This window comes from Puma concolor, chromosome A1, assembly GCF_028749965.1.
Source record: "Puma concolor isolate L17-30 chromosome A1, mPumCon1.1.hap2, whole genome shotgun sequence".
In the NCBI taxonomy this organism is placed as follows: Eukaryota; Metazoa; Chordata; class Mammalia; order Carnivora; family Felidae; genus Puma; species Puma concolor.
Genome location: NC_141667.1, coordinates 33866622 through 33879980, shown reverse-complemented (window position 1 = coordinate 33879980; position 13359 = coordinate 33866622). Strand labels below are relative to the sequence as shown.

The 13359-nt window shown below is 39.8% G+C and overlaps 1 protein-coding gene across 3 annotated transcripts in view; it reads left to right on the top strand.

Annotated features, from left to right (window-relative positions):
* Positions 1-13359, top strand: part of PLCXD3 (phosphatidylinositol specific phospholipase C X domain containing 3) — a 166199-nt gene that overhangs the window by 110632 nt on the left and 42208 nt on the right. For 2 of the 3 annotated variants that reach the window (XM_025924801.2, XM_086677941.1), the window contains exon 2: positions 4545-5253. In XM_025924801.2, the coding sequence (XP_025780586.1) occupies positions 4545-5253 (709 nt within the window). Of the gene's footprint in view, positions 1-4544; positions 5254-11095; positions 12069-13359 lie in introns of those variants that run through there. The other variant, XM_086677933.1, reaches the window with a different exon arrangement.

The window sequence follows — 13359 nt, the reverse complement described above, 5'->3', positions numbered from 1 at the left end:
TTAATATTTATTTATTTTTGAGAGAGAGACAGACCGACAGAGTGCAAGCGGGGAAGGAGCAGAGAGAGAGGGAGACACAGAATCTGAAGCAGGCTCCAGGCTCTGAGCTGTCAGCACAGAGCTGGGTGCGAGGCTCAAACTTGTAAACCATGAGATTCTGACCTGAGCCAAAGTCGGATGCTTAACCAACTGAACCACCCAGGCACCTTGCCCATGAACATTTTTAATTAATTTTTTTTCATTAAAATTTTGACTTATTTGTCTATTTATTTTGAGTATGGTTGACACACAATGTTACATGGGTGTCAGGTGTTACAACATAGTAATTCAACTCCATATATTATGCTATGCTTACCACAAGTGTAGTAAAATTCCAAGTTCTTATATTGGGCAGTTGAGTCTTTAGACCTCAAATCCTCTCATCAACACAAAAGAGTTGTCACAGCCTGTATTTGTTAGCTGTTGCTATGTAATAAATTATCCCAAAACTTAATCACTTAAAACAACACACAGTTTGTATGGGTCAGGAATCCAGGCAAGGCTTAACTGGATTCTCTGCTTCAGGTCTCTCTCGATGCTACAAATCAAGATCCCTCCGGGGCAGGGTGTGCTTCCAATCATACTCTGTGGCTATTGACAGATTTCAAATCCTTGAGGGCTGTTCAAATCAAGGCCTTATTTCCTAGCTTGCTATTGGCTGGAGGCCATTCCCAGTTCTTTATCACATGGACCTCTCCAACGTGACAGTTTGCTTCATCAAAGTCAGCATGAGAGAAAGTAACATGATGGAAGTCACAGTCTTTGTAACCTAATCTCAGAAGTGGTATCCCATCATATTTGTGTTATTTAATTCATCAGAAGCAAGTCACTAGATTAGGCCCATACTGGGGGGTCAGGGGGCAAGGATGAATGCCAGGAGGTCAGGGATTTGGGGGGTCAATTTTAGAAGGATACCTACTGCCTAAATGAAGGGATGATGTGGCAGACTGAGGAGAAACTAGTAAAAGTGATTGTTTCAAAGAAATGAAGGGGGGGAAAAAAAAGACCTCTTCTAATCAGTTCATTTCTTCAGAGCCATAGCAAATGAATTTGATGGTGTGGGTTCATAATGGGAGTGGCCAGCTCTTCTCTGACTAGAGAATGCAAATCAGACCCAAAATTCAGAGGCTAAGTTTAGAATCAGGGGAGCAACATTAAGTATCAGGTCCAAGGTATGAGTCTGGGGCTGTAGACAAGAAAAAGATAAGAGGTGAGGAGCCCAGAAATACTGAGCCAGTGTAGCAGCAAAATATTAGAGCAGATAAGGCAGAAAAGTTGTGGATGTAGCCAAGAACAAAGAAATAAAAAGCACTGTCTTGCTTGTGGGCAGGGCTCTCTGGTTTTTAAAGAACGAGGGCTCAGCCAGACTTTTCCTCTGTTACTGAAAGGTCATAAAATACCATTGTATTTTTGTTTTAAGTTCAAACAAATAGAAGACTTAATGGGTTAGTGAAAATGTTAAAATTGGGGAGGAAGTACTATTCCAAATGAAATCAAAAGCCATGAAGATAGTCCTTTTTTGGCCAACATTAGATTGTGTATTCTCTCCCCCCAATGCAAAGACATTTTTTTTTATTGATTGATGATTTAATTCTCCTCTCCAAGTGATGTTTGCCTCTGCACCAAATGCTGTACATGGACCTCAGAATCACCTAGCTTAGGACAAAAAATGGTGGGGGTTTCTTCCTCTGACGGTTAGCTGTTTTTAATTTTTATTCCTAACATTCCCTTATTTTGATCTCCTAACATATTGTCCTGAAATGTCAACAAATAATTTAATCTAGAGACTAATGTCCTTTTATACGATTTTCAAAATTGGTGACTTTTTCTAGGCTTTTTTTTTCTAATTTGCCAGATAGCCACATGACAGAATAATGAAACCAATGTCATATTGAAAGCAAAGAACCACTCATTTATGGAAAAAGAAATCTAGTCATATTTAAATTCCCTTTCTGCTTGCTTCCAAATATGTCTATCACAATATTACAGAAGTAGACAATTATTTCCATCTCCCTTCTTTTCACATGCTTGGAAATTAACTTTAAAAATTTTTCAAATTTTATACATTAACCCTTATTTTGAGAGTTTAGTTTTTCATTTATACCTATTTTAATCCTAGATCATTTGATTATAGCTCTTCTTCAACTCACCTTTTTATTTCTTCCTTTAATCATGTTCTGTCTGTATACTGAGCCACAGCACAGGTTGTTTAGCCTTTTCATTTATATAGCAATTGGCTGAACAGCAACTAATAAGTTGATATGCGGCAATTTCAATCCCTGTTAAAATTTGCCAATACAGATCCAGACTGCCAGTTTTGCTTATTTAGAAAGTGCTAACATTTTCTTCCTATCCCATGTACTGAAGATAAATAGATCAGACAGTTCCAGATTAAATTAAACATGGCATTTCTGTATTTTGGAGTTACCTTTCATTGTTTAAAAAAAGCTAATAATTCTGAGGAGTTAGCTGTTCCAAATCTTAAAGGTTATCATTTGTAAGGCATTAAAGTATTCTTCAAAATATTTTCTCTAACAATTTACCAAGGTGTCTGAAGTTCATACTCTTGTTATTCCTCTGGGCTGTTTAATGCTCGACATAGATAGATGTACACATGGACATATAGATATAGATTGACATAGATATGGAATATAGACAAAGATAAATATTGTATCACCGAAAACAATTGCTTCAAATAGCTTATCAGGCAAAGGCCCTGAGGTGATGGATGATAAATATAAAGGGAGTATGTGTGTGTATGTGTGTGTGTGGGTGTGTGTGTGTGTTGGGTGGAAGGAGTGTAAGAAGTAGAACAAGGTGTGTCTTTTTTATTTTCAAAAGAACTAGATCAGAAATGGGGCAACAAGGTCGAAGGAAGCCTGAGTAACAGATGGGGAATGACACGTGTGAAAAATTCAGGACATATTAATTTCACGTTACCTGTTCAGTAGGTCATGCCCAAGAATTACGGGAGGCTTTCAAAAATAAAATTAAGGGGCATCTGTGTGGCTCAGTCCATTGAAAGTCCAACTTTGGCTCAGGTCATGACCTCACGGTTGGTGAGTTTGAGCCCCGCATTGGGCTGTATGCTGTAGGCACTGAGCAGCTTTGGATCCTGCCTCCCTCTCTCCACCCTCCCCCGCTCATGCACATGTGCGTGCTCTCTCTCCCTCTCAAAAATAAATAAACATTAAAAAAATTAAAACGAAATAATTTTTCTTGATTAGATCCAACAATATTTTAAATGGCACTCTGTACTTACAGGCAAATCATGCACATGTTCATTGCTACATTTCTGGAGTTTTGATATTTGTAACAGACAAAAATAATAATAAATAATTAAACTAAATTAGTAATAAATAATAATTAAATAAATAATAATAAAATAATACATTAAACGATTAATAATAGTTAAATACATAATAATTACATGATAATTAAAGGTTGCCCTTGTTCTTCCTAGGAAGAAATTCTTCCAAATTTGGAAGCTGACTCCAAAGAGAGCTTTCACTGTTGAGAGGAAATATTTATGAAGAAAATAGTCTATTAGTTAATTTTTTAAGTGCTGTCAGTTTTGTTAACTTATAAGAAAATCTGCTTATTCAATATGAGAAAAGTACTTGGCCTCATCCAAGTTCACCTTTGCTCAAATGAAGAGTAAGGAATGATGTTAAATGTTATCAACATTGTTCTGTCCTGTTGCTTCTTTCTCCCTGACTCTAACCCTGTGACATCTTGTGCCTTCCAGACTGTATGAGGTAGCAATTCATATGTTGATCATCTGTCCGTGAAAAGGGCTTCTTTATTCGTTGACACAAGCTCTCAACAATTAAAATCAACTCCTAATGAATGGAAAGGGCAAGATCATAGACAAAGTATTTGGAAACCAGTGAATCCCCATAAATTCCACTTTATAAGTGGTCACTTATGCCACCTATATGGAAAGTCAATCCTAATGAATACATTAAATTCTTTGTTGGCAGAAGTAGAAGGTGATCATTTGTATTTAAAATACTGATCAGAAGGAATTTTTAAGTCATTTTTTTTTTTTTTTTTAATTTTTTTTTCTTCTTTTTTCAACGTTTTTTTATTTATTTTTGGGACAGAGAGAGACAGAGCATGAACGGGGGAGGGGCAGAGAGAGAGGGAGACACAGAATCGGAAACAGGCTCCAGGCTCCGAGCCATCAGCCCAGAGCCTGACGCGGGGCTCGAACCCACGGACCGCGAGATCGTGACCTGGCTGAAGTCGGACGCTTAACCGACTGCGCCATCCAGGCGCCCCTTTAAGTCATTTTATAATCAGTTTGGTCTGTTGAAGTGCTGTGTGTACTGTATAGGCTATAAAAAGGGACTGCCTAAAACATGAGACTGAACTGAGGAAAATATTACTTATTATTTCCTTTGGTTCATTTGAGGGAGAGAGATGGACATTATAAGAGGGAAAGAAGTTGGGGAGAGCAAAGGACTGAACTATAACCACATTATGCCTTGTTATTCTTCTAGGATCTCATGATTCCTTCAGCTTCTACATTGATGAAGCCTCTCCAGTAGGGCCTGAACAGCCAGAAACCGTCCAGAATTTTGTCTCTGTGTTTGGAACCGTAGCCAAAAAGCTGATGCGGAAATGGTTAGCCACTCAAACAATGAACTTTACTGGTCAGCTAGGAGCTGGGATCCGTTATTTTGATCTTCGAATTTCCACCAAGCCCAGGGACCCCGACAATGAACTCTACTTTGCTCATGGTTTGTTCAGTGCCAAAGTCAATGAAGGCCTTGAGGAGATTAATGCATTCCTCACAGATCACCATAAGGAGGTAGTATTCTTGGACTTCAACCATTTTTATGGGATGCAGAAATATCACCATGAAAAACTGGTCCAAATGCTGAAAGACATCTATGGAAACAAGATGTGCCCAGCAATTTTTGCCCAGGAAGTTAGTCTAAAGTACCTGTGGGAGAAAGACTATCAAGTGCTGGTCTTCTACCATAGTCCAGTGGCTCTGGAAGTGCCCTTTCTCTGGCCTGGGCAGATGATGCCAGCACCCTGGGCCAACACCACAGACCCGGAAAAACTGATCCAGTTTCTTCAGGCATCCATCACGGAGAGAAGAAAGAAGGGCTCGTTTTTTATATCTCAGGTGGTACTGACCCCCAAAGCTAGCACTGTGGTCAAAGGAGTGGCCAGTGGCCTCAGAGAAACGATCACAGAAAGGTAAGTGTCTTAAGGTATCGAGAAAAAGTCTTAAGGAATTTAACCCAAATTCATAGAGCTAGTAACTGACAGAGCTAAAATTTATACTCATGTGTATTAATATCCTAGGGCTGCCACACAACATACCACAAACTGGGTGCCTTAAAACAGAAGAAACTTACGATCTCTCAGTTGCAGAGGCTAGACATCTGACATCAAGGTTTCAGCAAGGTCAACTCCATCTGATAGCTTTGAGGAAGAATCTTCTCCATGCCTCCCCACTAACTTCTGGTGATGGTTGACAAGCCAATGTCTTGGCTTATAGATACACCATTCCAATCTCTGCCTCCATCTTCACATGGTGTTCTCCCCATGTATCTTTCTCTTCTCTTCTTATAAGGACACCAGTCATATTGGATTAGGGTCCACCCTAATTATATCATCTTAATTATGTCTGCAAACACCTTATTTCCAGATAAGCCTCAGTTATGAGTACAGGGGATTAAGACTTCAATGTATTTTTTTCTAGGACACAGATCAATGCATAGCACCATGCATTTTGACTCCATGTCCAGTTGTATTTTCATAGCACTCCTTTTCACATTTATATAGAACTTTACAGATTACAAAGCCTTTTCTCTATTTCTTGTGGCCTTGTTTTATATACCTAATTCCATTTGATGTGCACAATAATCCTAGGAAGTAGATAAAAAGTGAGGTTTAGAGAAGTGAAATGTTTTGCGTAAGGCCAATTGGACAATGAAGGAGGAAACCAAGACTCAAATTCTATGCTTCTCACACCATATTCTATTCTTTTATGCTATACCATAAGCAAGGGCCACTCTCCAGAGCATGGGTTTCCATTTGGCAAGCCCAGCCATACATGTTAGAGTGGTGCTTACTTGTGAAGTATAATTTAAGCAATCACCAAAGATCTCTAGCTCTTTCCCATCGGTATGATACAATATGTAGAATTGTACATATTGTTTATTCTTTTCAGTTAAAGTATCAAACAAAGCAAATATTGTCTGAAGAGAAACTACAATTCTTACGAGACCTTATCTTAAACTTTACTTGATATTTTGAATTATGGTAAGGAGATAGAGCATACATATTTTGCTCAAGGTCTTTGTAGGAAAAGACAAGGAGACGAGGAGAAAAGATTAGGAGATGAAATCGTATGGATGGCCTCATAGCATAGCATGTAGAGTACGGAATGGCAGGAGGTGAAGCTTGCAGTGGGTCAGGAACACACTTGTAAGAAAGCCTTTAGCCAGGCTAAAGAAAGAATTTCATCTTATGAACAATGGGGAGCTAGAAAATTGTATTTAGTGGCACAGTGACTTGACCGGATCTGCATTCTAGATAGATAATTGGTGTAGCATGGAGGCAGAGGATTGGAGAGAGTGGACAGTGAAGAGGTGCTCGGAACTATTTCAGCAAGGTAACGCAAGCTAAACTGAGGAAATGAGAAAACACAGAAGGGGATGGTATCCCACAGCAAAAATTAGAATTATTTGAATATTTAGATATGTGGTGTGAACGAGAGAAAAGAGTTAGGGATAAAGTTTCTTCTTGAGAAGTGGAATGAGTGATGCAGACATTTACAGAATCAGGAAACAAAGACTTAGGGAGGAGGTGGGGAAGCTACAGTCAAGGTTATGATAAGTTTAAAGTATGAGTAAAGCATCCGGTGGATGTGGCCAATTGATCATTAGGAATATAAACCAATTCAAGTGGCAAATTATTGGCATTTTTGGGCAGTGAAAGCCACAAGCTATTTGAGTTGAGGCGGTCCTCCATACAGAATTGTAACTTCCTTCTGTTATTCAGATATTAGCTGAGATCTCCTATTCTTTAAAATTTTAATGTGATCCCCAGCTCTTCATTGTATACCCTATGCAAGTATAACGCCTTCCCTAGGATTTCTGCCAATGTCTAGATTTCTTACATTCCTATGGTATAAATGCTTGCTGCTTCTGGTTTATATCATTTTGTGGGTTGATTGTCCCATGTGTATTTTCCATGACCCTGTAGAAACTTAAACTTGCTTCTTGCTCAATTTCTACAATGGTTTTTAGATTTTACTGAGGATTTGAGACAACAGGTTTGGTTTTATAATTATAATAATACAATTAATTTTAAATTGAACTTTAGACTTGTCTATAAGTACAAATATTCTGGCCCAGGATATCTTCCCCAGATGACGTCTATATCACTTTAACCCCATGCTCAAGTCTTATGGCTAAACCCTCTCCTCCACCTCCTTCTCCTTTTCTTTTTCTCATCTCTTTTCTTTCCCTAGGCACACATTGTCTTGGAGATTCCACACTCTCCTCTAGATTATTATGCCAAACTATTCTCCTCATTTCTGGCCCTATGGCCCAGCTAGTCCCATCAGACTGTGTTTGATAGCACCACCTTCTACAACAGTTCATTGTTTTGGTAAATAACAACTTACCACTTCTCTTACATCCTTAAAAATGAGAGAGTTCTAGTGTATACACATAAGAATGTGTTGTTCTTAACTACACCCCAGATTTTGGGAAGTCCCTGAGGACCCATTAGAGGTAGGGAAGGCAGGAGGGGACTGGGAATCAACCAATTACAACATTCTTTATTCTCACTACGTCTTTAATGAAGGAAGCTTCATCTCTAAATTTTACATATTGGGCATGAAAGGAGTCTTCCCTTTCTTTCTTTACCTTCTGTTGCCTCGTTCTATATTTAGGAAAAGACTTTCCCATCTAATATGCCTGCTTTGCATTTGGCCAAGAACCATACCCTGCTTTTACCTGTGTAAGGAATAGCCTTTGGGAAGTCAGGAAGAAAAATCCACTCAAGGTATAGATGACTTTCATTTTTTTCTCTTACAGGATTTCATGCAGTTAGGTCTTTGGAAGTTATAAGTTGAACTGCTCTTTGGTTACTTATGCTATAGTACAGTATTAGTAAAGTAGGATTTGTGGAAAAAAGATCAAATAAGTTAGGAAAGTGCTGAAAATTAGATATCTGCTTAAGTCTCTCAAAAGATTCACAATCTTTATAGCATGTAAAAGTCACTAACAAGCATTTTAACAAAGAATTCTGTTTAAACTGAACTAATACAATGTTTTGCAAACACTTAATATTTTCTCAGATAGCACTTATTAACAGCCCATAAAATTAATTTTGAAAAACTGTCCTCAGTCATCTGCTCTAATTCAGAACTTTTCACTTGCCTCTGGCTTACATATCTGGAATAGTAAAGCTGTGTCACTGAAAAAGGTGGAAGAAAGGGGTGCCTGTGTGGCTCAGTTGGTTAAGCACCCCAGTCCTGATTTCAGCTCAGGTCAGGATCTCTAGTTCGGAAGATCAAATCCCGCCTCAGGCTCTGCACAGGTACCTGGTTGGGATTCTCTCTCTCCTACTCTCTCTCTCTGTCCCACCCACCACTTGCTCTCTCTCTCTCTCTCTCTCTCTCTCTCTCTCAAAAAATAAATAAAAAAAAACTTAAAAAGAAAAAAGAAAAGGGGGAAGAAAAATTTTAAAAGTAGAAATGCAGACCCTGTAGGTAGAATCAACTTTTTTTTCCTCTCTAGGACTATACAAATTACTTGCAAATGATTTGCAAATATATCTGAACCTAGCCATTATGAACAGAGTTTGTCTCAGAAGTACTAGAAAGACCTCCTTGTAAACAAATTGGAATGCCTGTATGCTGCGTATGGTATTCATGTAAAGCTCTGGTTTTGTTTTTATTTGATTTGACATATTTCAGCCTTCTGTGTGAGGCTTATAGGAAAAGGTCATTGTCAGTCCTTAGATAGTTCCTTGCAAAGTTAATTTACTTACCTCTGAAAGTCATCGAAAGAATACTTGACTTCCCAAAGACATAGTGCTTCTTTTTTCTCAAGTGATAAAGCCCATGAAGACTTTTTGCCATTTTCTTCTTGCTATTGTGCACAAACGTACTCATTCAGAAAGTCCTACATTAACACCAAAAGATGTAATGAGACTCTCCTTTGCCACTAAAGAAGTCGCTAGGCAATTTTAAGATCTTCCTGGACCTTAGGTATTTTCACCTGCAAAGTTTGGAGTTTGAACTAGATTATTTCCAAGACACTTTCCAGTTCTAAAATCCTACAGTTCTAAGATCCTACATGTGACTAGTTTCTCTATAATGTTTTGTGGCATCTAATATTTGGACTAACAAAACTGTGAGCACATGCACTTAGAAAACAGTGTTTGAAGGTGTAGGTGGCTTTTAGGACAACTCAACTCAGGTAGGGTAGCTTTCAATCTGGCCACTGGTTCCAAATATTGCAGATGCATTTTCCACATTTTAGTAATGCCAAAAGACACAGATTTTTATTTCTTAAAGACCTATTTTTAATTTATTTTTCAAACACCAGCTTTTGCACCTCACCCCCACGGAATTCACACGTTCTTAAAAAGAAGGTGTGCGACTTGAGTCAAGTCCTTCTCTAATTCATGGAAGTTTATTAAATTATAGGTTTTGTTAGTTTAAAAAAATCAGTTAGACCACCTGTTGGAATATTTAAGGAGCAATATGTCTTTGCAAGTAAATTGATGCTGAATTAATTGAGACAAGGTTTATACAGGCCAGTAATTTAGATGATGACGATGATGGTGGTGATAATGATTATGATCATCATTATCATCTATTTTAAGTGTTCCACATCTGTTTAATACTGTGCTAACTGCCCTGCCCATTTTCCCTCATCATCACAGTCATTGTTTGGAGGATGAAGTAAACTATTCAGCATGTAATTGGTTGTTGGCTGACTGTGAATAAGCACCAATGTCACCCAGCTGGGAAAATGAAGGCTCCTGTATTGGTTGAGCCCACATTATGTACCAGGCACTGTACTAAGTGCTTTGCATGAATTTATCCATGTAATCTTCCCTCCAGCCTTGCAAGGTAAGTATTATTAAATACATTAGAGTTGAAAAACTGAGGATAAGAAATGTCTAGTACCTTGCTCAAAACTCTCATATTGGTTTAGCAAAACCAGGATTATTACTTGGATTTGTTTGACTCCAAGTTCCATGCCTACTCCTGCAAACTAGGTAAAATTCACGTTTCTTAGCAGTGGGTACATATAATATGTTATCTGTCATCTTGGAGGGCAGAGTCAGGTCTAGGGGTTTGGCAGGGAAACGTATGCTGCATTTGGGGTAGGCAAAGCTAATGAGAAGAGTAGATTTGAAATGTTTTGGTTTCGGGGCGCCTGGGTGGCGCAGTCAGTTGAGCGTCCGACTTCAGCCAGGTCACGATCTCGCAGTCCGTGAGTTCGAGCCCCACGTCGGGCTCTGGGCTGATGGCTCAGAGCCTGGAGCCTGTTTCTGATTCTGTGTCTCCCTCTCTCTCTGCCCCTCCCCCATTCATGCTCTGTCTCTCTCTGTCCCAAAAATAAATAAACGTTCTGAAATGTTTTGGTTTCAGCTCAGGTCATGATCTCAGGGTTCGTGAGTTCGAGCCCCATGTCGACTCTGCGCTGGCAGTGCAGGGCCTGCTTGAAATTCTCTCCCTCTCCCTTGCTCTCTCTGGACCTCCTCCATGCTCTCTCTCGCTCTCAAAATAAATAAATAAACTTAAAAAAAAAAAAAAAGAAAGTGAACCGAGGTAGAATGCTGTCATGGGGACTCTCATGGAAGCACCAGTATTAAATAACAGAAAAGAAGGGAAAATTTAAAGGTGACTTGGTTTCCACCTCCTTGCCTTGTGCCTCGATTTCCCATTTGACTGTTTCCGTTGAGTAAGGAAATTGAGGCCAGAGGTATGCTAAGCGATTGTCTGAAGTAACAGAAGTAACTGGCAGCAAATATGGGATTAAAATCCAGGTCTTTTGGCTTGCAGGCAGAATTTTGTCCTCTACACCTTAGGGAAGGATGAGGACAGAGGATGGACAAGAAGGCTAGGAAAAGTCAGAGACCATCAGACTGCAGGGACCAACATGGAAGGGTCAACCGGCTCTCTATCTGCATCATGTGCAACATGACAAGGTGCCCTGGAACCTTGACCAGAGAGGATCAGACGTCAGACCTGGGGGTGGGCCATCAATTTTGTGCAGGGCTGACCTTTCATGGGCTCTCTTTCTGCCTCGTGAACACAATAAACTCTAATATTTCCATCTTATGGGGACATACCCCAGTTCACAACCATACCTCAAACAATATTTCTGCTGCCCGATTTACTCTGTTGTTTCCTGGACCCAGCAGGTGTGGGGCTGGACTCTGGGAAGTTGTTCACCTGTGGCACCATCACCTTAGCAGCTTCAGGGAGTTCACGAAGGGTGGAGACTCAGAATGGTTCAAAGGCAGCTCAGGGTGACATGAGAAAGCACCAATCTCCATGAAGAGCAACTTTCTGGCTCTGCCCTATCCCTCCCCCCACCCCGCCACCCCTGCCATGCCCCAATAGGTCAGTGCACTGGGGGGACAGCTGATAATGGATTAGTCTCTTCAGTAAAAGGGAAAGTGGCCTCCTCAGGAGACACATGCCTAAAGAGAAAGAATGTCAAGGAGACCATGGAAGATCGGCATTAGAATAATCATTGTTTGTAAGATGCTTTCATCATAAGGTTTAATTTCTTCAACATATACTTATGGAGGCCTCATTTGTTCAACAGGTATTATTCTTGATATGCAATTTAAGAAACTGAAGGTCAGAAAAACTAAATAATTTGTTCAAGTGGGGCTTGACCAGTGCTAGGATCAATTCAGAATCTAGGTCTTTTGAACCATTAGAAAGAGGAGTCTGGCTTGTAAATAAGATGGAAGCTCCAGACAAATGGGGCCATGCGTAAGAAGCGTTCATGAAAATGCAAATTCCTGTGTGCTTTCCCAGAGGCTCTGATTCATGAGCCTGTGGCTTAGAGTTTTCAATTTCTAACAGCCTCCAGGTGAGTCCTTCTTTGAGCAACACTGCTCCCCTCTGTAGGCAAGCTGTACCTCAACCCCCACCCCAGCCACAGATGAACTTGGTTTCAAGAAACCTGGAAAGAAGACATCCGGATGGCCAACAGGCACATGAAAAGATGCTCAATGTCACTCCTCATCAGGGAAATACAAATCAAAACCACACTCAGATACCACCTCACACCAGTCAGAGTGGCTAAAATGAACAAATCAGGAGACTATAGATACTGGCGAGGATGTGGAGAAACAGGAACCCTCTTGCACTGTTGGTGGGAATGCAAACTGGTGCAGCCACTCTGGAAAACAGTGTGGAGGTTCCTCAAAAAATTAAAAATAGACCTACCCTATGACCCAGCAATAGCACTACTAGGAATTTACCCAAGGGATACAGGAGTGCTGATGCATAGGGGCACTTGTACCCCAATGTTTATAGCAGCACTTTCCACAATAACCAAATTATGGAAAGAGCCTAAATGTCCATCAACTGATGAATGGATAAAGAAATTGTAGTTTATATACACAATGGAATACTACATGGCAATGAGAATGAATGAAATCTGGCCTTCTGTAGCAATGTAGATGGAACTGGAGAGTGTTATGCTAAGTGAAATAAGTCATACAGAGAAAGACAGATACCATATGTTTTCACTCTTATGTGGATCCTGAGAAACTTAACAGAAGACCATGGGGGAGGGGAAGGGAAAAAAAAAGGTTAGAGAGGGAGGGAGCCAAAACATAAGAGACTCTTAAAAACTGAGAACAATCTGAGGGTTGATGGGAGGTGGGAGGGAGGGGAGGGTGGGTGATGGGTATTGAGGAGGGCACCTGTTGGGATGAGCACTGGGTGTTGTATGGAAACCAATTTGACAATAACTTTCATATTTAAAAAAAGAAAATAAATAAATAAATAAAATAAAAGTTAATCAATTCACAAAAAAAAAAAAAAAAGAAAAAAAAGAAACCTGGAAAGAGAGAGTCAACCCCAAAATTTATCAGTCCCCTTCCAATCCCAGATTCAGGTAGTTCTTCCTTAAGCCATGATTTCTCTACCCACAGACCGTACTAGATTTGTTCTGTCACTAAGGTAGAGCTACCCGTCACTGATTTCTAGAAAAAATTGGTCCTTTACTATTGTCTCTCATACATCTTCTCTCCCATGTCACATAACTCTATCCTAGGATTATTGTGCTGCAGAAACATGGG